Source organism: Balaenoptera physalus, assembly GCF_965194825.1.
Source record: "Balaenoptera physalus genome assembly, chromosome: X".
NCBI lineage: Eukaryota > Metazoa > Chordata > Mammalia > Artiodactyla > Balaenopteridae > Balaenoptera > Balaenoptera physalus.
The window spans coordinates 46,597,728-46,620,430 of record NC_138903.1 but is presented as its reverse complement, the minus strand read 5'-3'; the positions used below and the strand labels follow the sequence as shown (position 1 = coordinate 46,620,430).

Genomic DNA, 22,703 nt, shown 5'->3' with positions numbered 1-22,703 from the left:
AACTCTTAATGAAAAGGTTGCATGATATATGCTTCTTAAATAAAGACAGGATTATATGAGTAGGAATAATCTTTATTTTTAGCCAGTTTATAAAAATGTTAAAGCCACGGAAATAGCTTTTATCTACATTTTAAACAAAATGTTCATTCCTTTGCCCAGCAACTCAACTTTTAGGAATCCTTCAAAACTACTTCCAGACATATGCAAAGATGTTCATTGCAGCATTGTTTATAATAGCAAACAATTAAAACAACCTACATGTCCATCAGTAGGAAACAGCTTTTCCTTCATGATCCATCCATACTCTGTAGCAGATCAAAAGTAAAAGATATATCTCTAGATACTCACCTGGAAAGACCTCTAAGACTTATTGTTATATGAAAAAAGCAAATAGCAGAACAGGGCTTATAGTATGATCCCATTTTTGTAAGGAAAAGAAAACCCCCATAACAACAATGAAAAAAATCTTATACCTACCCTGTCACAATTTTAAAATTACTGGCCTTTTTTCTTGGTCCCATTTCCTTGCCTTTACTAACTTGTTTCCTTCCTCCTCTATACCTTTTTCCTGTATCCACCTGTTGTTTTTCCTTTTAATAACTTGCTCAAATACCACCTGATTCATTCAGCAAGCATTTGTTCTGCCTGCTCTCAGTTAGGCCTTATGTTGAACCTTGGTTCAATATATGGGAATGAGCTGTATCTGGTCCTACAGTCAGGGAGCTCAAGTCCAGAAGGGAGAGAGAGACACATAGACAATGACTGCATAGTGTGGTTTGGGATAGAACATAAGTAGGCCCAGAGGGCTGCCAGAGGAGGGGTACCTAACCCCACCTGTCCCCTACAGGAGGGGACATGTGTACTAAGTCTTGAAAGAGTAATAGCTTTCCTTTATCCCCCAATCCTGCCGGAAATGGTTGCCTACTTTTTGGCTCTTCCAAGCAGGATGACCTAATGGGGGAAAGTAGTTGGGTCAGTATCTTTATTCAAGTCCAAATTCGGCTACTTACAAGCTCGACTTTCGGCAAGCCTCTGAGCTTCTATTTCCTCATCTGTGCAATGAGGATAATGCCTATTTACCTCTCAGGGCTGATTTTAGGATTGGAGAAGGTACATGTAAAACTCCTGGATGACTATCAACTCTTGAAGGGCAGGGACTACCCATGTCTTGTTTTCCTCATAGCTAATGTGTAGCCTTGGATTGGATTGGATCTAAAAGCTGTACATGTCTAGGGATGGTTCTGGAGCAAAGGATGGGCCTGACCATAGTGGGGCTTTGGGATGAGGAGGCTGAGAGTAGTACATGGGATGGAGGGGATCGCACCATAAGAAGAGAGAGCCAGGGAGTTCACTGGCAGTCCAGTGGTTAGGACTCGGTGCTTTCACTGCTGGGGCCCGGGTTCAGTCCCTGGTCAGGGAACTAAGATCCCGCAAGCCTCGCAGCATGGCCAAAAGAAAAAAAAAGAGAGAGAGAAAGAGAACCAGGTCCCTGGTCTTGACATGAAGGTGACACAGGAGGGAAAATAAGAGTAGGCGGCCCTGGGAAATGGAGCCCAGGCAGGGCATTCTGGCCCTGGTTCTTGGTCCTGTTCTGCTACTGATACCATCTCCTAATCTCACAGTCCAGGGCAGGGAAGCATGGTGGACCAATACTTGCATTGGTGCCAACATGTCTCAATTCAATCCCACCTCTGTCACTCACTAACTGGGTGACCTTAAACAACTCACTTCACATCTCTGAGCCTAGTTCCTTATCTGTTAAAAAGAACACCAACATCATGGGGTTTATTTATTGAGGAGTAGAAGAGATCATAAATAGTATTCACGTTGTTGAGTGCCTGGCACATAATGAGTACTCAAAAAAGGGTAGCTGTTATTAGTGTTCGTTTCAGTAGACACTTAGGGAGTTCTGCTATGGCAGGGCCTATGCTAGGTAATGGTTCTTGCCTTCCACAAATTCCCAGTCAGTTGTGGAGATTGAGGAGGGCTATGACAGAGGAGAGCACAGGGTGGGGGGCTGCTGTGGAAGCCCAGTGGAAGAGATCTGGCCCCACCTAGGGCTAGTGCAGGTCAACTCAGCCTAAGAGCTGAGTCTTAGAGGATGAGTCAGAGGCAGTCAGGGGCAGAAGGGTGAAGTGTGGCAGAATGTTCCAGGCAGAAGGAACAGCATATGCAAAAGAACCTGGATGTTGTTGGGAAGAGCCAAAGGTTTTTTAAGAACCTGGGTTTCATGGGTCCCAAATGGCTTCAGGTGGCCCACGAACCTCCTGAAATTGAATGCAAAATGTTGTGTGTGTCTAGTTGTGTGCATTTTCTGTTGGGGAGATGGTTTGTGGCTTTCATTAAATGCCTAAAGGGTTTTGGGTTCCTCCAAAAAAGGTTAAGAACCAATGTTGCTGGTGATGAAGTATCATGTGAATGGATTCTAAATAGGAGAGAAATTTGGTAAAATTTGTGTTTTAGACATATCACATTAGCAGTCGGTATGAAAAATGGATCGTATGCATGGAGGCCAGATGGAAGGCCTACACTGGGATATTGGCATAGAAGAAGTGGCTTGGAGCAGGGCTACTATGTTGCACTACTCCCGTGGGCACCATTCGCAAAGAACCATTTTAATTTCAAATTATGGGATCTAAATTCTTTGAGAGTTATTGATGAGATAGACCCAACAGCAGGTGAGAGAAAGGGAGGAGGCAAGGATGAGTCAGTGTTAGCAGAGGGCCAGAGGGACATGAGTCCAGGGTAATAGTGCAGGAGGAGAAGGGAACCTCTATTAATGCTCGCCCAGCCCCCAAAGTCCGTGGTCTCAGATATAATTACTAACTTCCATCCTACTCCTGGTTCTCGGAGATTCTGAGTGACACTGGAGACACTTATTTCTCTATGTATTTTGGGGAGGAATTACTTCTGGTTTGTGAGTCAGGTATTTTCCTGAAGAAAGTCGTGTTTGAGCCAGTCATCCAAGGTCTGTAAAGATTTTGAGTGGTAGAGATGGGAGAGGATGCTCTGAGAGTGAACACAGAGGCCTGGAGGTGAGAAATGGTAAGGCTGAACACTGATGCGGAGGTTAGACACACCTCAAACCGCTGTCTGGGGAGCCCAGGGTCCTTTCTCGTGGTAGGCAGCTGGAGAGCCATGAGCAGTTCTTGAGGAGGGAAAGTAACTTGATCAAATTAGCATTTTAGAAGGAAGGAGACTAGGGAGGAGGCTTCTGTAGTAATCCAAGAGAGGTAAGCTGAGGTAGTGGCTGTGGGGATGGAGCAGAGGAGGTGGATTTGAGAGGTGATGGGGTAGAAGAGAGAACTGGAGTCAGAGACTGAATAGATAATGGGGGTGGAAGTGGGGGGTGGAGATGACTGAGGGTGGTCACGGTGAGTTGCCCGTGTTCAGGTCTGGCAATGGATTCATTCATTCAACACATATTTATCTAGTGCTAGACACTGTGCTGGGCATTAGGGATATAGCACTGAGCAAAACAGATGCCTGTCCTGATGGATCTTACGGTGGGTGAGACAGATACTAAATAAATAAGCAACTAAATATATAGAATGTGTCTGGTGCCACACCTATCTGGGGGATGATGTTCCAGCAAGTGCAAAGGCCCTGAGGCAAGAGTGTGCTTGTTATGTTTGAGGGACGGCAGGGAGACCAGTACGATTGGAGAAAGAGTGAGCGAGGGGCAAGGGGAGTAGATGATGAGTTAGCGGAGGCCAGATCATGTGTAGTCTTTTAGAGCTATTTAGGGGGTAGAATCAGCAGGATTCGGTGGCTGACTTGCTAAGGGAGCAGGAAGAACCTAGGGTGACTTCCAGGTGTGTTTTGGGCTTGGGCCACTGGGTGGTGGTGCCTTTCACAAAGGTGGGAAATGCAGGAGGACAGGTATGCAGCAGTAAGCTGCTGCGTTAGAGGTCCCTGTGAACTCTGAAGGCCCTAAGGGCCATCTTGGTGGAGCTTCCAGCAAGCATTAGGCTTGATGGGTCTGGGACCCAGGAGAGAGATCCATGCTAGAGAGAGAGATGTGGGGTCCTCAGCCATACCTGAAGTTATGGAATGGAATGAGATCACTGACAGAGAGTGTGGAATGAAAGAGAAGAGGACCAGAGCAGAACTGGGGAAGAGGTACTAACACATAAGGAATGGAGAGAGGAAGAGGAGCTGGGGGTGGTCCGAGAAGTAGGAGGAAAACCAGCAGGGAGTGGGCTCACGGAAGCAGAGGAAGGAAAGAGCCGTCTGCGCACGGGGCGGGGCTTGTTAAGAGTGGCAAATGTTACAGCTGGGGGAAGTAAGATGAGGGTGGGAGAGAGTCTATTGGCTTTAACCAGTGGGAGGTCCTGGGCGACCTTACTAAGAAGAGTTTCTGTGGCTTGGTGGGCGCATGAGGCAGATTGCAGTGGGTTGAAGAGCCCGTGGGAGGTACTGAAGTGGAGATGGCCAGTGTAGACGAATTTCTCAAGAAGCTTAGCTGTGAAGAGGAGAGAGGGACACTGATTGCTAGAGGGAGATGTGGGGGCAGATCGAGGGTTTTTATTCCCAGATGGGAGAGACTTGAGCTTCTATAAATGTTGGTAGGAAGGAGGCAACAGAGAGGGAGAGGTTGAAATACTGGAGGGAGAGGGGATGATTGTTATGGAGGTGGTAGCAGGGGTGGGCTCCAGAGCCTGGGTGGAGGGACTGGCCTTAAATAGTATAAGGACCCTCTTTTTCTCACAGGGAGGGAAAGTAGAGATAGTGGTGGTCGGGGGAATACAAGGGCGTTGAGGGGATTAGTGAAAGAAATGCTTCAGAAAAGTTCAAAGCAACACATGGAGATCCCTGACAAAGAGCATGGATGCTGGAGCTAGGAGGAAGCAAAGAATACTTCTGGTTGGAAGTCAGGGAGGACTTCCTGCAGGAAGCAGCATTTGAGCTGGGTTTTGAAGTTCAGACAAGGTTTCAACAGGCAAAGCTCTGTGCAGAAGGAAGAAACAGAGTCAGCAAAGGCATAGAGGCGTGAAAAGGCTGGACGTGCTGATGTAATAACGAACAAGCTAGTTTGATGAAGGCTGGGCGGGATAACATTGATGCCACTGATGCTGACAGTAACAGTAATAGTTACAATGTATGAGGCACCAAACCTACCCGGTGGCAGGTGCCTTACATACTTGAATTCATTTAATCCCACCACATCCTGCAGAATAGGTATTTCCTCATTTTGCAGATAAGGAAAATAAGTCCTAGAGAGGTGAAGAAATGGACTCAAGGTCACCCAGCTAGTAGGCGATGGGGCTGATATTTAAACCCAGGTCTGTCTGACTCTAAAGCCTGGGCTTTTTCCACCTGACAGGAAAGGCCAGGTGAGGCCATATGGTGGGGGAGCCTTGAATGCCAAGTAGAGGAATCTGAACTTTATCCAGGAAGCTAAGGGGGGCCAAGGTGGGTGTCTGAGCAGAAGAGATTCACACTCAAAGGTGGGCTTTAGGAAGGCTAATGTGGTCCAAGAGAGTAGGGAGAAGAAATCAGGAGGTGACTGCAGTGTCAGGGTGAAGGGTAACAGGGGCCTGGCCTGGATAGGAGGGGAGTGAGCAGGGGGACTGGAAGATCATTTGTTCCTCATGACAGCCTTGAGAGGTGTGGAGTTTCCTTCTCCTTTTATAGATGAGGAATGGGAGACTCTGAAAGGAGGAGCTACTTGCCCAGGACTTGAGCACTGGTTCATGTGGTTTTGCTGACTCAGTGACTCTGTGGAACAATGTGTCAGAGGGAGCTCTGAGTATGAGGAGGGTGTGTGTGTGTGTGTGTGTGTGTGTGTGTGTGTCCCCGCGTGCGCACCCCTGCACGCGCTTGTCTGTCAGATGGACAGCAGTGCCTTCCCTTGCCTTCTCTTTCCTTCCCATGTCTTCCCAATCCTCCAGTATCCTGGATTCCATATTTCCTACATCTCCTGAGCCAAGGGGGTCTGGGAGTGGGGTGAGACTGTTTCTTTGGATATCCCTAGAAGATCAGCCTTTTCGCTCCCAAGACACCTGGTCCCGCCCCAGCCCTCCTGCCTGTCCATCCACCCCATGAAAATGTAGTCCAGCTCCAGTGACTGCCACATGCAGACTGGCCCCTGGTACTGCTCCACAGGACCCGAGGAACAGGTGCTTGTTCCTGCAATGTTTCCTCCCCGCCGCTGTGGCGCTTCTGTGTGGGTGCAAATGGCCACCTTGGTAATTAGGTTCAGTTCATGAGCAGTTAACAATAACCACCACCATGTTCCCATCACTCTTGTTTGCCAGGCACTTGACATGTATTTCAGTCCTTTCAACAATCCTGTGGGGTTGGCATCATAAGCCTCATTTTTACAGATGAGGAAACTGAAGCTCCAAGAGGGGCATTAACATGCCTGGGGCCGCAGCCTAGAAGCACTTGTAGAGCTGGCCTTGGAACCCAGGTCTGTTTGCTTCCAAAGCTGTGGACTTTCCACGCTCCATTTCTAAGCATCTCCTACATTCCCAACCCTGAAGCCTTCAGGAAATACAAATCTTTGTCCTTCAGGGGCACGGTGGATTTCTAGAGATAGTACCAAGTTCACCCAAAGGACCTGCTGGGAAGAGTCTGAGAATTGGAGCTCCAAGAACTTCCAGGTTTAAATCCTGACTACCGCTCACCCAGCTGTGTGACCTTGGGCAGACATCTAACCTCTCTGAGCTTCAATTCCCTCATCTTTAAAATGTTGCACAGTTGTTGCAGGGGTTAAATGAGATGACCCATGCAAAGTGCCAGCAGAGAGCTGGTTGCTACTATTTATGTTAAAATTAAGGTTGGGCACCTGTCAGGTCAGAAAGGGAGTTTACATACTCTGGGTGTAACCTTAAGCCTGAGCCCAGCCTGAGTGTCGGGGAGGGCCGTTTCCGGAGGGGGACCAGCAACAGGCTCCTTGGAGACTGAGATGGATGTGGCCCCATTGGTCACACTGGCCTCCCCATTCCAACCCCCATCCTAGCCCCACCTCCCTGGTTCCAGCCCTTCTTGTGTCTCCCCTGCTCTGCAAACTAATGCCTCTGCCTCTCTCTGTCACCCGCCGCCTGTGGCCTCTACCCTGCCCTTCCTGGCCCCAGGGAAGAGGAGGAGGAGGAGGAGACTGAGGAAGAGGAAGAGGAAGACGCTCATCAGTTCTGCTGTCCGGCCTCCGAGTGCAGTAGTCCCTCCTCTCGGTAACTGAGAGGACAAGGGTCATTTTCTATGCAGAAGCAAAAGCCTTAACCAGCCCCCTGCCCCCTGCCCCCTCGATCCCCCATGGGACCCCATCCCTGCTTCAGGAACCAGATGGGCAGGCGTCGTGCCCCGTCCTCACCCACCCCCTTCTTGGAATTCCCACCCTCACTGCTGTCTCCCCTGGACTCCAGCCCCCAAATTATAAAGGCTGGAGCCCTAGGTCTGACTAAAATGTGGGAGCAGCAGAGCTTGGAGCTTGAAGCTTGAAACCTGGACCCTCCCATACCCGCACCCCACTTCCCAGGCACCCTGGAGCCTGCCACTCCTGGAGAGGTCTCCAAATGACATCCCAAGGACCTACCTCTGTCCTCTGTGAGCACAAACAGAGATGCAGGGTGCCTAGGGCTTAGAGGACCAGACGGGGTCGGGACCCAGCCTGCTCATTCCCTTGCTGTGGCCATTGCTGCCATCTCTTCTACTGCTTGGAGGCCTTGTCCCGTGCCCCCCTGCCACTCCCATAGTGCTCTGTAAATATGATCAGGAGGAAAAGGCCTTTCAGAGTGCGTGTCGCTGTGTACAAAAGAATTTCCATCAATAAAAGCTGATCTCTTCTCTCTGTCTGATGTATGTTCCACCCCGCCCCACTTCCCTCTCCCCATCCCCACCAGGGTCTTACCTTCTTTCCTATCCAGGGCTGGGAACAGGGGCTGGGAGAGAGAGTAGGGTTTGATTTTATTGTCAACACCCAGAAGGCACTCAATAAATGAATGAACGATGTGGCGCTCTCACCATGGGCAAGCCTAGCGCCTTCTTCAGCCTGAGGTGGTGCGAGCTGGCCAACTTGGACATGTTGCTTGGCCTCCCTGCTACCCAGTTTCCCCGTATGTAAAAGGAGGAGGGAGGTTGGACCAGAGGATCTCCAAGGGCTCCTCCAGCTCTGACATTCTGTGAATCTGAGATGGTACAATTTTAAGAAACTATGATTACATGACTTTAAGAGAGGATAATTCAGTGACACATTCCATCCAATTCTGTGGTTTCTATTTCTATGATGCTGTGATTTGGGGATTCTACAATACTGTGGTTTTAAGATTTCATGATTCTACCATTTAGAAAAAATTCTGATGGTGTGATTTTAACATTCTGTGATGTTAATAGTCCTTGATTCTATACTTTCAAGGTTCTGATTCTACAGCTTTAGGGATCTCTGAGTCTGAGGGAAAGCCACTGCCCCCAGATGCAATAACCCTAAATATTTCCTGCACCTGCCAAAAGCTAGTTCTAAGAATCCCCAGAGGCTGTTGGCAGGAAGGCAGAAGGCAGAAGGTGTCTTCTATGTGCTGTAGAACCCACACCTTCCATGATGAGTCTGTGTTAGGAGCAAAGCCAGGAGACTCCCAGGTGGGCTCATACCCCTGCTTTCCCTTTCTGAGCCTTTTTTTTTTTTTTTTTGCATTAGACAAATCTGAGTTTACCTTATGGTTCTGCCACTTACTCTCTGTATAACCTTGAACAAGTATTATCTTCTCCTTGAGCTTCATTTTCTTCCCGAGTACAGTGAGAATAGATCTACCTCTCTGCGTTGTCATGAAGATTAGCAAGAAAAAGCACAAGGAGCTCAGCATAGGGTCTAGTGCACAGTTGCCAAGTGTGCACTGATTGGCGGCTCTTGTTTTGATTAAGGCCCAGGTGAGAGTCCCTCCTCTCCTTTGTTTCCCCCCTCCCTTCAGCATCCCCATCACATGCCCTGGTAGTTTTCCAGAGGCTCGCCTCACTCTTCACTCATTGCTTGACTCACTTAGGCACTCAACTCAGCTACTCACTCACTCATTCAAATTCTCATTTATTTCTCCCCTCCCTTCTTCCCTCCCTCTCTCTTCCTCTCTTCTTTATTTACTCTTCCAGAAGGCATTGCTCAAACACCTACTGTGTACAAGGTTTCAAGCTAAATACCATGAGGGACCGAAAGTAAGACAGTGGCTGTGTTCTCCATAAGTTCTCCATCTCCCAGGGAAGATGAGAATTCCTTTGGGAAAGTAGGCAGGGTGTGAAGGGCAGAAGTGATTGAGCAGATATGGCTTCAGTAATGAGCAAAATATGTTCCTGGCCCAAAGAGTAGGGAGATGTCAAGATGGGCTGGGGGTGGTGGTGTCCAAGGATTGCTGGAGGAAGAGGGGCAAGAGTAGACGGCTGGGAAGGGTTTGAATAGATGGTTTGAGAGGTGAGGCATTAAGGAGTCAGAGACAGCATGGACCAAAACCTGGTGGAGAGCCCCAGGGGTTGTGTTGGGGAATGATACATAGATTGCTCTGTTCAAGCTGGGCGTGTGAGTCTAGGTGACCTGTGGCTGTGGAGGGGGAGACCATTCTACCCTTCATTTTATTGGAGATAGAAGGAAGTTAGGGGGCACAGGGGCTCAACTAAAGGTCAGATGGCCATTGTGGGACCCATGGGGCTGTAGACTCCTGTGTAGGCAACTGAATTGGCTGAGGGCCTGTGCTATGGGAAAGGGGAAGGTTTCTATCTGTTGTGAGGGAAACGTGTGTGCCTGTGCACAGGTGTGCGTGAGGCTGGCAGGTGAGAGAAGAGTGAGAGGCTGTGCACTGTTGTGTATCTGAGGGAATGTGATTGTGTGAGGCTGGGCGTGAGGGATTCTGAGTGTGTGAGGTTGATTGTGTGAGGCGGCAACTTTCTGTGCCTAGCAATCTCTCTGCATGTGCCTCGGTGGAGATAATCACAAGAATGTGTGTCAGTGGCTTTTGAGCATGTGGGGCTGTGGCTTTTAGGGTGACAGTTGTCAGACAGGATGGTCACACAGACACACATGACTGCCACCTGTGGTCTTAGGGGACCAAGGTGGCTGCTGGGCCCTGGCCTGGGCATAAGGATGGTCCACAGAGGTGAATTATACCAGGCCACTGCCCATGGGAAACGGGAGTAGTGTAGGGAATGGACACTTCAAGAGAGAATCTCAAGTTAGCTGGTGATAAGGACGGCCTGTGACATGAGTGTGCACAAAACATAGAGGGGGGATAACTGACCCTGTCAGGTTCTGTGGGGGGTGAGAGTGAGTCAGAACCAACCTCCCAGGAGGCCTGGCTGGCTCAGGGTGCCCCAAGATTCAGAAAAGCTCAGCCAGACCGACAAAGGCTGCAGGTAGAGGGGAGAGGGAGGACATCCTGGGCAGAAGAAAGTAAGAGCCTGGGCACAGGCGTGGTACTGTGGATCAGCTCGCCTTGCCTAGAAAGTACAAGGAGCCTGCTGCCACCAACATCTAGGAGCTTAAAGGTGCCGGGGGGTGGGGGTGGGGACTGGACGGATTCAGCTAAAAAGTTACGCTGGCCTGGAAGATAGGGGATTGGGGTTCTCGTCCTGTGTGACCCTGAGCAAGCAAGTCACTTAGACTTTTTGAGTCTTAATTTGAATATGTGGAATTAGATGGTTCGAAAAGTCCATCCCGGTTCTGTGGATCTTCTACCCTTGGCCAGCCAAACCAATGAGTCATTGCTCTCAAAGTCAGGCACTTCTTCCATCTAACCTCAGTCTTTCCTGCTTCCTCCTGGATTGCTTCCTCACTCACACACTCCACAAATATTTACTCAGCATCTGGCCCTCTGTGTGCCACTGTGGGAAGGCACAGGGAGCTGGAGAATGCAAGGACTCGGGCTCAGAGGGGCTGCTCAGTGCTGGGCTGGTGGGTACAGGCATGAGCGATGATTCGACTCCTGGCTCCACCACTGCTGAGCATTGAGACTTTGGGCAAATTACTTCATCTCTCTGTACCTCAGTTTCTTCATCTGTGTTGTCCCCTTCAAGGGAAACAACCCAGACCTTGCAGAGTTGCTGGGCCTAGCTAAAAGTAGGTCCTCAGTAAATGACAACTATTATATTTAGGGCTGCAAAGGAAGCAGAGCCAGGATTCAAACCCTGATCTGTGTGCTCCCAAGCCTATGTTTGCCCGCTGGGTACCCAATCAGCCCCTCCGATGGCTTCCTCTTCCCCTGCCAGTCCCTGTGCCAAGCCGGGCTGGCCTCAGGATTGGAGTCTCTATGGCGCTGGGATTGGGCAGCAGAAACAGCTTGTTGAAAAGCTGTCGGGGGAGAGGGAGGTGACTGGAGTCCCTCTGCCCCTCTGCCCCCACCCCCCGCTGGGTCTGGTCTCCTTGCCCAGCCTTCCTCCAGAGCCCAATGCCCCTGGCCTCATCTACGTGTGCTGACCTCCTTGTCTTGTTTTCTTGTCTCTCACTTCCGGTCCCCCCCCCACCCCCGCTTTCAGCCCAAGTTGTCATGGGGATAGTCCTCAGCATCCCTAGCTTCCTCTTGCCCTCATCTTATGGTATCCATAGCAACAGCCCCCATTCATTTCCATGGCAACTGCATCCTGATCCCATCCCCTGCTGGCTGCCTGGCTCTGGTCAGTGCCAATAAAGGGAAGGAGAGAGAGAGAGACCTCCCATTAATAGCAGCAGCCGGAGTGGGTCAGTGCCCCCGCCATGGGCAGGCCACCCCAAATCCCTACTGCCCGTTCTGCCCCGCTTCTCCCCATCGTAATGCCTTGGCTCACAAGGTCCCTCACTCCTTCTCTCTACCAACTCCTCCTAGGCAAGGCCCTATTCAATAGCTCCCCCACCCCCCCACTGCCCCATGAAGCCTTCGAGGCAACAGGGGAACTAGCACAGGCTCTGGGCTTTGAATCCCTGTTCTGCCACTTGCTAGTCCTGAGACCTTTGACACCACTTTCCCCCTCAGAGCCTTCTCCTCACCTGCAAAATCGGAATCCTAATTCTTCCTTCACATTTGCCATGCAGTTAAAATAATGTGCAGAAAATGCCTGACATAGGGAAGGTGCGCTGTAAGCGCGAGTTTATTTTTATTCCGCTCAGCACCCCTGCCCCCCCCAGCAGGAGAAATCTCTCCTGAGCTCTCCTAGCACTTCCTCCGTTCCCCAGCCCTGAGAACTTTCAGCTTTATACTGTGGTTAGTTGTGTAACGTGATTTATTCCCCCCGCTGCAGAGGATGCTCCCCAGTTTCCCTCACAGAATAGCCCAGCAGACAGCACACACGGGTGCACGTGTGCGCGCGTGTGTGTTTTCTTTGCTCCTGCTCCCGGCTGGGAGGAGTCCAGGAGAGGTAGGTCTCCCAGGCCCTTTCTGAAGTGCAGGAATCCAAAGAGGGAATTGCATTTTGAGCTCCACGCGGATGAGAAACTGAGGTGCATAGCGGTAAAGGGACACACCCAGGCTCACACAGTGGATAAATGGCTGTCAGGACCTGAACCTAGGTCTGCCCAGCTTCTTACTGCACAACATGTTCTGTGTGTGTGTGTGTGTGTGTGTGTGTGTGTGTGTGTGTGAGAGAGAGAGAGAGAGAGAGAGAGAGAGAGAATGAATATGAGTCTATGTAAGATGTAAGAAAGAGAAGAGATTTTTCCATGTGATCAGCATTTGCCACGCAGTTCAAATAATGTGCAGAAAATGCCTGATGCAGGGAAGGTGCGCTGAGTGTTTGGGAGTTCTGAGTTAAGGGATCCCACGTCCCCAGGTCCCATTTCTTTAGCAGTGTGTATGATGCCCTCAAGCTCTATCCTTTTTGGGGGGCTGTGTTGACAGCCTGACCTCCCTGCCACTATTACCTTTGCAACCAAAACAGAAGGGAGAGGAGAACTGCCAAAGGGTAGAGAGCCAGGGGCAGCATGGGGCTAGAAGTGGGGATAGCCAACAAGATGTCATGAGAAGACGGGCATCATGGAGCTAGAAGTGGGGATAGGCAACAAGATGTCATGAGAAGACAGCCTAGGCCCTGGGTTTGCATCCTGACTTTCTCACTTAATAGCTGTGTGACCTTGAGCAAGTCTACATCACCTCTTGCTTCAGTGTCCTTCCTCATCTATAAAATGGGGCTAATGGTGCCTGCCTCAGTAAATTGTAAGGCTTCAATGAGCCAATTAATGCCCTTGCCCTAGGGATAGAGGTGACTCTAGGGCCCTATGGCAGCACAGAGGAGGGGCCTGTAAGCCATCCTGTGTGAAGGACTCAGGCAGGCATGGAAGGGAACACCCGAGCTAAATGTTGAAGGGTGAGCAGGAGGTAGCCAGGTTGGGGTAAAGGGGCAGAGGGTATATGAGGCAGAGGTCCGGTCAGGAGAACCATCCACAGCTATGGTAAGGAAGCTGGACGTTATCCTATGGATGATGATTCCTGTAAAACCTAAGTAGATCACACCCCTCCTCTGCTCATCTCAATCAGATCAAAAGCCAAAGTCTTTATCGTGTGCTCAATGCCCTTCACAATTTGGCCCCAATTACCTTTCTGATCTTATCTTCTATCACTCTCCCCTCGTTTACTCTGCTCCAGCTTCACTGGCCTCCTGGCTGTTCCTCAAACATGCCAGGCACAGTTCTAGCTCAGGGCCTTTGCATTGGCTCTACCCTCTGTCTGGACTGCTCTTGTGTCAGATAACCACACAGCTCACTCCCTCACTTCCATCAGGACTCTGATTATATGCCATTTATTCAAAAAGCCCTTCCCTGACCACCGCATCTAAAACAGCACCTTTAATCACCCTGCTGTATTTTCCTTCCTAGAACTTCTCTCTACCTGAAATGATAGTATATATTTATAGTCTTCTTCTCCCACTAGAATGTCACTTCCGTGAGGGAACAAATCTTACACGTCTTGCTCACGATTATATTTCCAGCACCTAGCACTGTGCCTGGCATGTAGAAAGGGCTCAGTTGTTGTTTGTTGAATGAGTTATGAGAAGCCATGGAAGGGTTTTAGTGGGGGAGCAAAACGGTCAGATTTCTACTTTGGAAAGCTCTCTCTGGCCACAGGATGGAGAATGGATTGGGAAGAGGAGACTGGAGGCTGAGGTCAAAGTTCCGGTGAGAGGATTTATTAGCGCAGCCACCAGGACTCATTCACTGACTTCCTCCCTCCAGAAGCTTTCATTGAGCACCTACTCTGTTCCAGGCCTTGTGCTCTGTGCTAGCGGAGAGATTACCAAATTCTCTTCCTGTGCTGGGATTCTGGGAGTCAGGAACACAAATAGCTGTCACGCTTTGCCAAAGCTAACCTGCTCCATAAAAAGAAGGACAGACATGTGCTGTGTGTGGGAGCCCTGAACAGGATCAGCAATCATTTCTGGCTAGAGGCGGGCTTCGGGAGGGCTTCTTAGTGGTGGCATATGACCTGAATCTTGATGGCACTAGGGTGTGGGGGGATTCTCAGATTGCAGATGGCAGAAGATGATAGGGATGGCATTCCAGGTAGAAGGTACTGTATGAACAGTTTGGGAGGTGGAAAGGACAGGAGTATTGGGGAGAAACAGGATTTGGGCTGGCTGGAGAGAAGGGTGCATGGGGTGGGGGGCTGGCAGCCAACCCTGCAGTATGGCTTAATGTTTAAGACTGTGAGCTCTGGAGTCAGACTGCCTGGATTTGAATCCTGGCTCTATCATTAATAGCTGTGTGACCATAGATACGTTACAAACCTCTCTGGGCCTCAGTTTCTTTATGTGTAAAATGAAGATGAATAACAATACCTACCTCGTAGGGTTGTTTTGAAGAGTAAACAAGTTATTAAATGTGAAGTGGTAAGAACAGTGCCTTACTAAACATTAGCTACTGTATCTTGGAGAAGCCTCAAATGCCAAAATAAGGAACTTGGGCTATCTCTTGTGGGCAGTGGGAACCATGGATGGTTCGTGAACAAAGGAGACAGTTGATCAAAACTGGGAGCCATGTGCTGGGAGGGGAGAGGTTTGAGAGGTTGGTGGGCAGGATCCTGCAGTCCTGAAGGGGAGAAGAGGAGCATCTTAGATGCCTGGGGGGCGCTGGGCTTGGTCTGACCCCTGAAGGGGGACATCACAGGCCCCAGAGGACCAGAAGGAGAGAGCATTTGGGCAGGGCAGCCCCTCAGTCTGTTTCCGCCCTGCTCCTGACTGTGTAGCAGATTAACACTTGGGAGGGTAGAGGGTGAGCAGTGGGCGGGAGCCCCCACCAGGACAGAGCCAGCGCCAGTGCTGTAACCCACCGCACCCAGCCCCCAGACCAAAGTGCTCTTCTCTGCCAGGCTGGCAGGGCTGTTGTAGCTCAAGCTCCTGAAATGCTAGGGAGCCCCCCTCCACCCACCCCAGCTTGCCCCCGTTCTGGTTCTGCGCCCCGGGCCTCTGCAAGTAGGGGCTGGGGAATGGCCCCTTAACCCTTTCGCCAGCCAAGAGCCCCCTCACCCCCGTGCCTGCCCGAACCAGACCATTCTCTGGGCCTCAGCCACACCCATTCTCCCCACAACCCCCTCCACGCCTCCCCCCGCCTGTCGCCCCCTCCCAACCCCCCTCCAGTGTTCCTGTCTCTGTGGCTCCTCACCGTGCCTGCCTGGCTCAGGGCGTCTGGGCTCTGTCGCCACCTGAGTTCCCTGGCAGCCTGGTTGCCATGGCACCGTGGGAGCAGGTCTGGCAGAACAACAGCTCCGGGTAACCAGGGCGGGCAAGACCCAGTGCCCAGCTCCTACCACTCTTCAGCCTTGAGACCCTTGTCCCCCTCCCCCAGCTGAACAGAGGAGGCCATGAGGAGAAAAAGGAAGTTGCCCCGCAGGGCAGCTCTTTACCTGTGAGGATGCTGGATGGGAGGTGCCTCCCACTGTCACTGAGCCCGTGTCCTGGCGGCCAGGGAACCCTGGGAACTGGCCAAGCCCGGAGTCCAGACCTCTGAGGGCAGAGGCAGGGCTGTAGGGGGCAGGGCTGGGCGAGCAGGGGAGAGCCTAGATGTGCAGGATGTGGGAGTGGGCCTCAGGCCTGGGGACAGGGCTGATCTGGGATGGTGCTGGGGATAGGGCTGGGAGGGATGCATGTCTCGTCTTGTCTAGTCTTGGGGACAGAGCTGTGAGGGGAAGAGATCTTGGGGGGTAGAGATACAAGGGAATTGGTCCCTCAGGGGAGGAAGGGTTTGGGGATGGAGCTGTTAGGGGCTGAGATGATTAGAAAAAGGAACTTGAGGGGGCAGGAGTGGGAGGAAACTGGTCTGAGGATAAGGCTGTGAGGGGACATGGCCACGAGGGGACCAGGCTGTGAGAGTAGAGTAGGACTGGGGACAAGACTGTGAGAAGACCTGGCTGGAGGGAAAGGAGTCTAAAAGGATGGAGCTGTGAGGGGACAGGGCTGAAGGGGCGAGGACAGGACTGTGAGGGCAGTGAGGAGACAACTTGGGGGGTAGGACTCCCCTCTGGCCTTTAAGTATTGGGGTCCCTGTATCTGTGAGGAGGCTGGGGAGGATGGGGTTGTGGGAAGGGATCTGGTCCACCCACTCTCAGTCTGGCCCAGCAGGCCTCTCTCCTGTTCCCACATCCTGGCTCATCTTATCTCATCCCCACAGTGTGGAGGGTGATGCCCCAGGCAGTGACCTGAGCACAGCGGTTGATAGTCCCGGGAGCCAACCCCCCTACCGGCTGAGCCAGCTGCCCCCCACCAGCAGCCACATGGGGGGCCCCCCTGCTGGGGTGGGCCTTCCCTGGGCTCAGCGGGCTCGCCTCCAGCCAGCCAGTGTTGCCCTGAGGAAGCAGGAAGAAGAGGAGATAAAGCGCTCCAAGGCCCTGTCGGACAGCTATGAACTCTCCACGGACCTGCAGGACAAGAAGGTGCCGACGAGATGGCTCTGGCCGGGAGTGGGAGTGGGAGTGGGGGTGGGGGTGTGAGAGGACCAAGGGAGGGATTGGAATGTGGCACTCGAAGGTGGTGTCCAGGGAGGGATAGTGAGACTAGAACAGGAGAAGACTTTCTCCAGAACCCTTCACCCTTACTAGGGCCTCACTGACCCATTCACCATCCATCCACTGCATCTTGTATTCACTCAGCAAACATTGCGTGAGCTCCATGCTGGGCACCGGAGATGTAAAGATGAAAGACCTGGACCTAGTCCTCAAAAATCTCAGTGTAAGGGGAGAAGCACACACATAAGCTGACAAGTTCAGAACAGTGTGTTACAAAATATCACATGTATCACACAAGGTATTGTTTGGCTAAAAAGGGGACACAAAATACTATGTACAAAAGAAAAAAAACTGGAAGGACATATCCCAAAATGTAATTGTCGTTATGCCCAGGTGTTGGGACTTTAGGTGAACCAAACTTCCTCCCTTCCTTCCTTCCTTCCTCCCTCCCGGCCCTCCCTTCCTTTCCCGCTGTCCTCCCCCCTTTCTTCCTCTCTCTTTCAATTTTCCTTCCTCCTTTCCTTTTTTCCTTCCTTTCTTCCCTCCCTCTCTTCCTCTCTCCTTCTCCTTCTTGCTTTCAATTTATGTCTTCCTTTCTTTCCTTTTTTGGCTTCTCTGTGTTTTTTTTTTCTTTTCTTATTTTAAAATACTGAACATCTACTTCTTGTAAATAAAAAAAGAAAACCACAATTCAGTCCCGTGTGACATGTGCTATCTGAGATTAAAGTGAGAACACGACACTGAGAGCCCAGCCTGGCGCATCCAGGCAGCTGTAAGCAGTTAGCTGTGACTCGGGCGGTGGTGTGGTTGAGGCCCAGGGAGATGAGGAGGCTGTAGTGAGTTTCTGACCTTGTTCCCCTCCACCCTCCCCTGCCAGGTGGAAATGCTGGAGAGGAAGTATGGGGGCTCCTTCCTGAGCCGCAGGGCTGCCAGGACCATCCAGACGGCCTTCCGCCAGTACCGCATGAACAAGAACTTTGAGCGGCTCCGCAGCTCAGCTTCAGAGAGCCGCATGTCCCGCCGCATCATCCTTTCCAACATGCGGATGCAGTTCTCCTTTGAGGAATATGAGAAGGCACAGAACCCCGCGTACTTCGAGGGCAAGCCTGCCTCGCTGGACGAGGGTGCCATGGCTGGTGCCCGGAGCCACCGGCTTGAACGGGGGCTCCCATATGGAGGCTCCTGTGGAGGGGGCATCGATGGTGGGGGAAGCTCCGTCACCACATCTGGAGAGTTTTCTAATGACATCACAGAGCTTGAGGACTCCTTCTCCAAACAGGTCAGCATCCCTGAAAAGGGCCTTTCCTCCCCATCCCTGTGCTCTGGCTACTCCTACGACTTTTTACCTATACTTCAAACTGAAAGAAGTTGCCCAACAAGCTTTTGATAACAACAAATAGCTACCATCTAAGTAGGGACTGTGAGAATAACGAGAAAGGATTGGCAAGAGGAAAATTATATCGTTTAAACAAGCAAGTTAAAAATCTGGGTGTCTAGAACACATAAGAAAATTAAAGTTCTCACTCTTTGGAACGTGAGCCACTATCAGATAAAGGCCTAACAGGTGATGAGCTCCTACTCTGTACCAGGTGCTGTATATGCCTCATAATGACCTTCCAGACCGGTGTTGTTATCCTGGTTTTACAGGGGAGGAGACTGAGGCTCTGAGGCCCTGAGAGGTGAAGTGACTTCCAAACTGGATTGGAACTCAGCTCTGACTGGTTCCAAAGGTTTCCCTTATACCATACGACCATGGACCAGGCTCTGTGCTGGGCGCCATGTGGGAGACAGATGAACCGGCCAGGGTTCTTTTTCTCAAGGAACTCCCCAAGCCAGTAGGAAATAGCAGACACATGTGCACAGGACTGTCTCCTGAAAGAATGTGCTCAGAGCCATGAGAAGGGATCACATATAGTACCATGGGAACCCAGAGGAGGGAGAGGAAACTTTCTTCTGGGAGGACCAGGCAGGCTTCTTTGAGGAAACAGCACTGGACCTGGGCCTTAGCAGACAGTTAAGTTAGCAAGTTAGAGATAGTCGGGAGGGTGTTGCTTGCATAGGCATTGCATCAGCAAAAGCAGGAAAGGGTGGGAATGTAACCGGCAGTGATAGTGGTAGGAGATCACTCTAGGCTTGTGGTGTGTCAGCATAGCTGATCAGCTGCAAATCCCAGTTTTGCTATTTCCGAGCTATGTGACCTTGGGCAAACTGTTTAACCCCACTGAAACATGATCAATAAAATGGAGATAAGACCTTCTTTTTAGAGCTGTTTGGAAGGTTCAGTTCAGCTAGGTAGTATATCTGAAAGCACGTAGTACATGGTAGCTGCTAAGTACGTTAGTTTCCTTCCTAAAACCAAAGAGGTATTTGGCAGAAATTGTTGAATGAATGAATGAAAGAAAGTTTATAAGAGAAGAAATCATTCTGCTCTAACCTCTGTGATCTGGCCCTGCCATAAACCTGGGCATGCTTCCCTGGAGGTGTGTTGGGGGCGGGGGGGGGGGGTGGGCAGGGGCGGGTAGAGGGAAGGAAAGAAGTATTAAAGGGAAGATCTAAATCAGTCATTTATTCATTCATACAGCACATTTAATTGAACATCTCTTCTGTGTCAAGCAATGTGTCGAGCTGAGCTAAAAAGAGAGAAACCTGGCCTGGACCCATCCCTCAAGGGGGTAATGGAGCATTGGGCTCACAGTCTGGCCTGGGCCCAACTCTCAGTGCTATTCAAGTCTGATGGGGAAGTGTATTCATTATCTATTGCTGCGTAACAAATGACCCCAAAATTTAGTAGCTTAAAACTGAATGTAAAGACTGAGCTTAAACAACAAATAGTTTTTGAGGGCCAGGAATCTCAGAGTGGCTTGACTGGTGGTTCTGGTTCAGGGTCTCTCATGAAGCTGTGATCAAGCTGTAGGGCAGGACTGTAGTCTCTGAAGACTTGACTGGGGCTGATGGGTCTGCTTCCAAGCTCACTTTCTTGGCTGTTGGCAGGAGGATTCAGGGCCTTACCACGTGGGCCCTGTCTCTATAGGACTGCTCACGGTGTGGCTTTCCCCAGAGTGAGGGGTCTAACAGAGGGAGCACAAGTGAGCAAGAGTGCTCAGGATGGAAGCTGCCGTCTTTCATAACCTAATCTCAGAAGTGACATCCCATCACTTCTGCCGGATGCTGTCAGTCCCATAGACCAACCCTGGGACGCTATGGTACACGAGGGTGTGAATACCAGGAGGCAGGGATCATTAGGGGCCAGTTTGGAGACTGAAAACCATAGTGAGGCAGAGTTACTAGCAATGGTCCAGATTCTCGAGGCTAAATATTATGTATTTCCTAAGAGAGAACCAGACAGAGGGCTCTGGGAGCCCAGAGGCAGCTGGGATTTTGGTTTACCCTAAGGGAAGGCAGAGGCAGGAATGTGGCTTGGATCAGGGAAGAGGTGGCATTTGGCTTGGGTCTACATGGACATGAAGGAGGTATTGGGATATCTGAGAAGGGAACTTGTGGGCATTAGTTCCAGCTCCTGTGAGCTCACAGTGGCTCCCTGGGAGTTATTTTATATGCTGCAGAGAATCTGTGGAGGTCAGGGAGGGGAAGCCCTCTTTTTGGCTGCCCCACCAGGAAGATTCCCCCCTTTTTCTTTCCCTCCCTCCCTCATTCCCACCCTTCCACCATCCCACCATCCCACCATCCTTCATCTTTCCTCCCTTTCCCTCCTCCCCTTTTCTCCCATACAGGTAAAGTCTCTGGCTGAATCCATTGACGAGGCCTTGAACTGCCACCCATCGGGGCCCATGTCTGAGGAGCCAGGGTCAGCCCAGCTGGAGAAGCGAGAGTCGAAGGAACAGCAAGAGGACAGCTCGGCCACATCCTTCAGTGACCTTCCCCTCTACTTGGATGACCCAGTTCCCCCACCATCCCCTGAGCGACTGCCCAGCACAGAGCCCCCACCCCAGGGCCGGCCTGAGTTCTGGGCACCCGCCCCTCTCCCACCAGTTCCTCCACCAGTGCCACCAGGGACCCGGGAAGATGGTAGCCGTGAGGAAGGCACTCGCAGGGGTCCTGGGTGCTTGGAATGTCGGGATTTCCGGCTGCGAGCTGCCCACCTTCCCCTGCTTACTATTGAGCCTCCTAGTGACAGCTCCGTGGACCTGAGTGACCGCTCAGATCGCGGCTCTGTCCACCGTCAGCTCGTGTATGAGGCTGATGGCTGCAGCCCCCATGGGACCCTGAAGCACAAGGGGCCACCAGGCAGGGCCCCGATCCCACACCGCCACTACCCAGCCCCAGAGGGCCCAGCCCCAGCCCCGCCAGGGCCCCTGCCACCAGCCCCCAACAGTGGCACTGGGCCCAGTGGTGTGGCTGGGGGTCGGAGGTTGGGGAAGTGCGAGGCAGCAGGCGAAAACTCTGATGGTGGAGATAACGAGAGCCTTGAGAGCTCCAGCAATTCCAACGAGACCATCAACTGCAGCTCTGGCTCCTCTTCGCGGGACAGCCTGAGGGAGCCTCCAGCCACCGGCCTGTGCAAGCAGACTTACCAGCGGGAGACCAGGCACAGCTGGGACTCGCCAGCCTTCAACAACGACGTGGTGCAGAGGCGGCACTACCGAATCGGCCTCAACCTCTTCAATAAGTACGTGCTCTCGTTCCCACTCCCTCGCCCCTTCCTACTGTGCTGCGGACACTTTGACCCCTGGAGGCAGTGATCCTGCTGCCACCATCCTCCCATTTTGTGGATGGTGTTTCTCTTCAGCTGTTCAGGGAAAAGAATTGGCAACAGGGTGACAACAGTAGAAAGCTGCCCTCACCCCCATGAGAGGCAGTTCTGGTCCTAGTTCCGCTTCTGACTGGCTGTGTCATCTTGGGTGAGATGCTTCCCTCTCTGGCCCCTAGTTCTCTGTCTATAGGATGGATTCTGAACTTTGGGTCGCCCACCTTCCCTTTTTGGTAGGGAGGCGATGTGGTGTATGAAGAACCCTGTTCTCAGAAACGGGAGACTTGGGCCAGACTCACTGGGTAGCCCTGGGCAAGGTGTGTCCCTTCCTTGGGCTTCAGTGTTTCTATCTATTAACTAGCAGGGTGTGGATATTTGAGGTGTTGGGGGCAGGGTGCTGTGTTGGACTAGTCAGTGACCAGGACCGAGCTCTTTCTAGGTACCTGGTCTTGTGCCAGGTGCTTAGCAGTGGAATGGGAGTGTGACGTTTGATTAGAAAATAATTAGAAAACAAATGCCTTACATCTTCATAGCCTATGAGACATGGCCGTCTATATTTAGTTCTCAGGATAACTCAGGAAGGTTGGTAGTCGTGTCCCTATTTTATAGAGAAGGAACTGAGGCTTGGAGAAGTAAAGGGAATTGTCCCAAGTCATGCGTAGTAAGTGATGGATCTGAGACTCCTGTGGCACCAAAGTCTTCCAAATTCTAGCCTCGTAGGACCCTAAGGCTCTGGGGTTCTGAATATGGGATAGCTCAGACCCAGATATGGTCTAGTGGAAAATAGGGAGCAGCTTGTCTATAGAAACACTCACAGAGGCTGGGTGATACCTGTCTGAGTGGGGTGTGGGATGCGGACAAAGTAATCTTTTCACTTCTCTCCTACTCTGAGGGTCTGTGACTCAGGGAGAAGGACTTAGCCTGGAACTCAGGCTTTCTCCCAGGACTCTCAGTGCCTCTGAGGAATATCAAAGGTCCTGGCACACAGCAGGCTCTCATTAGATCTTAATTTTCTTTCAATTGTAGTGTGGCTCCAGTGCAGGAGGAAGTTGGGTTGAGGATACCTTGGAATTTTGAAGCACTGTGAAATGGGAAACTGTCTTCTTCTCCTT

At 51.3% G+C, this 22,703-nt stretch overlaps 1 protein-coding gene across 9 annotated transcripts in view; it reads left to right on the top strand.

Moving 5' to 3' along the window:
- Positions 1-22,703, top strand: part of IQSEC2 (IQ motif and Sec7 domain ArfGEF 2) — an 82,855-nt gene that overhangs the window by 40,010 nt on the left and 20,142 nt on the right. For 7 of the 9 annotated variants that reach the window (XM_082445100.1, XM_082445099.1, XM_082445103.1 and 4 more), the window contains 3 exons: positions 16,550-16,811; positions 17,761-18,162; positions 20,615-21,510. In XM_082445100.1, coding sequence (XP_082301226.1) covers positions 16,550-16,811; positions 17,761-18,162; positions 20,615-21,510 — 1,560 coding nt within the window. Of the gene's footprint in view, positions 1-7,082; positions 7,792-16,549; positions 16,812-17,760; positions 18,163-20,614; positions 21,511-22,703 lie in introns of those variants that run through there. The other 2 variants (XM_082445106.1, XM_082445107.1) reach the window with 1 other exon arrangement.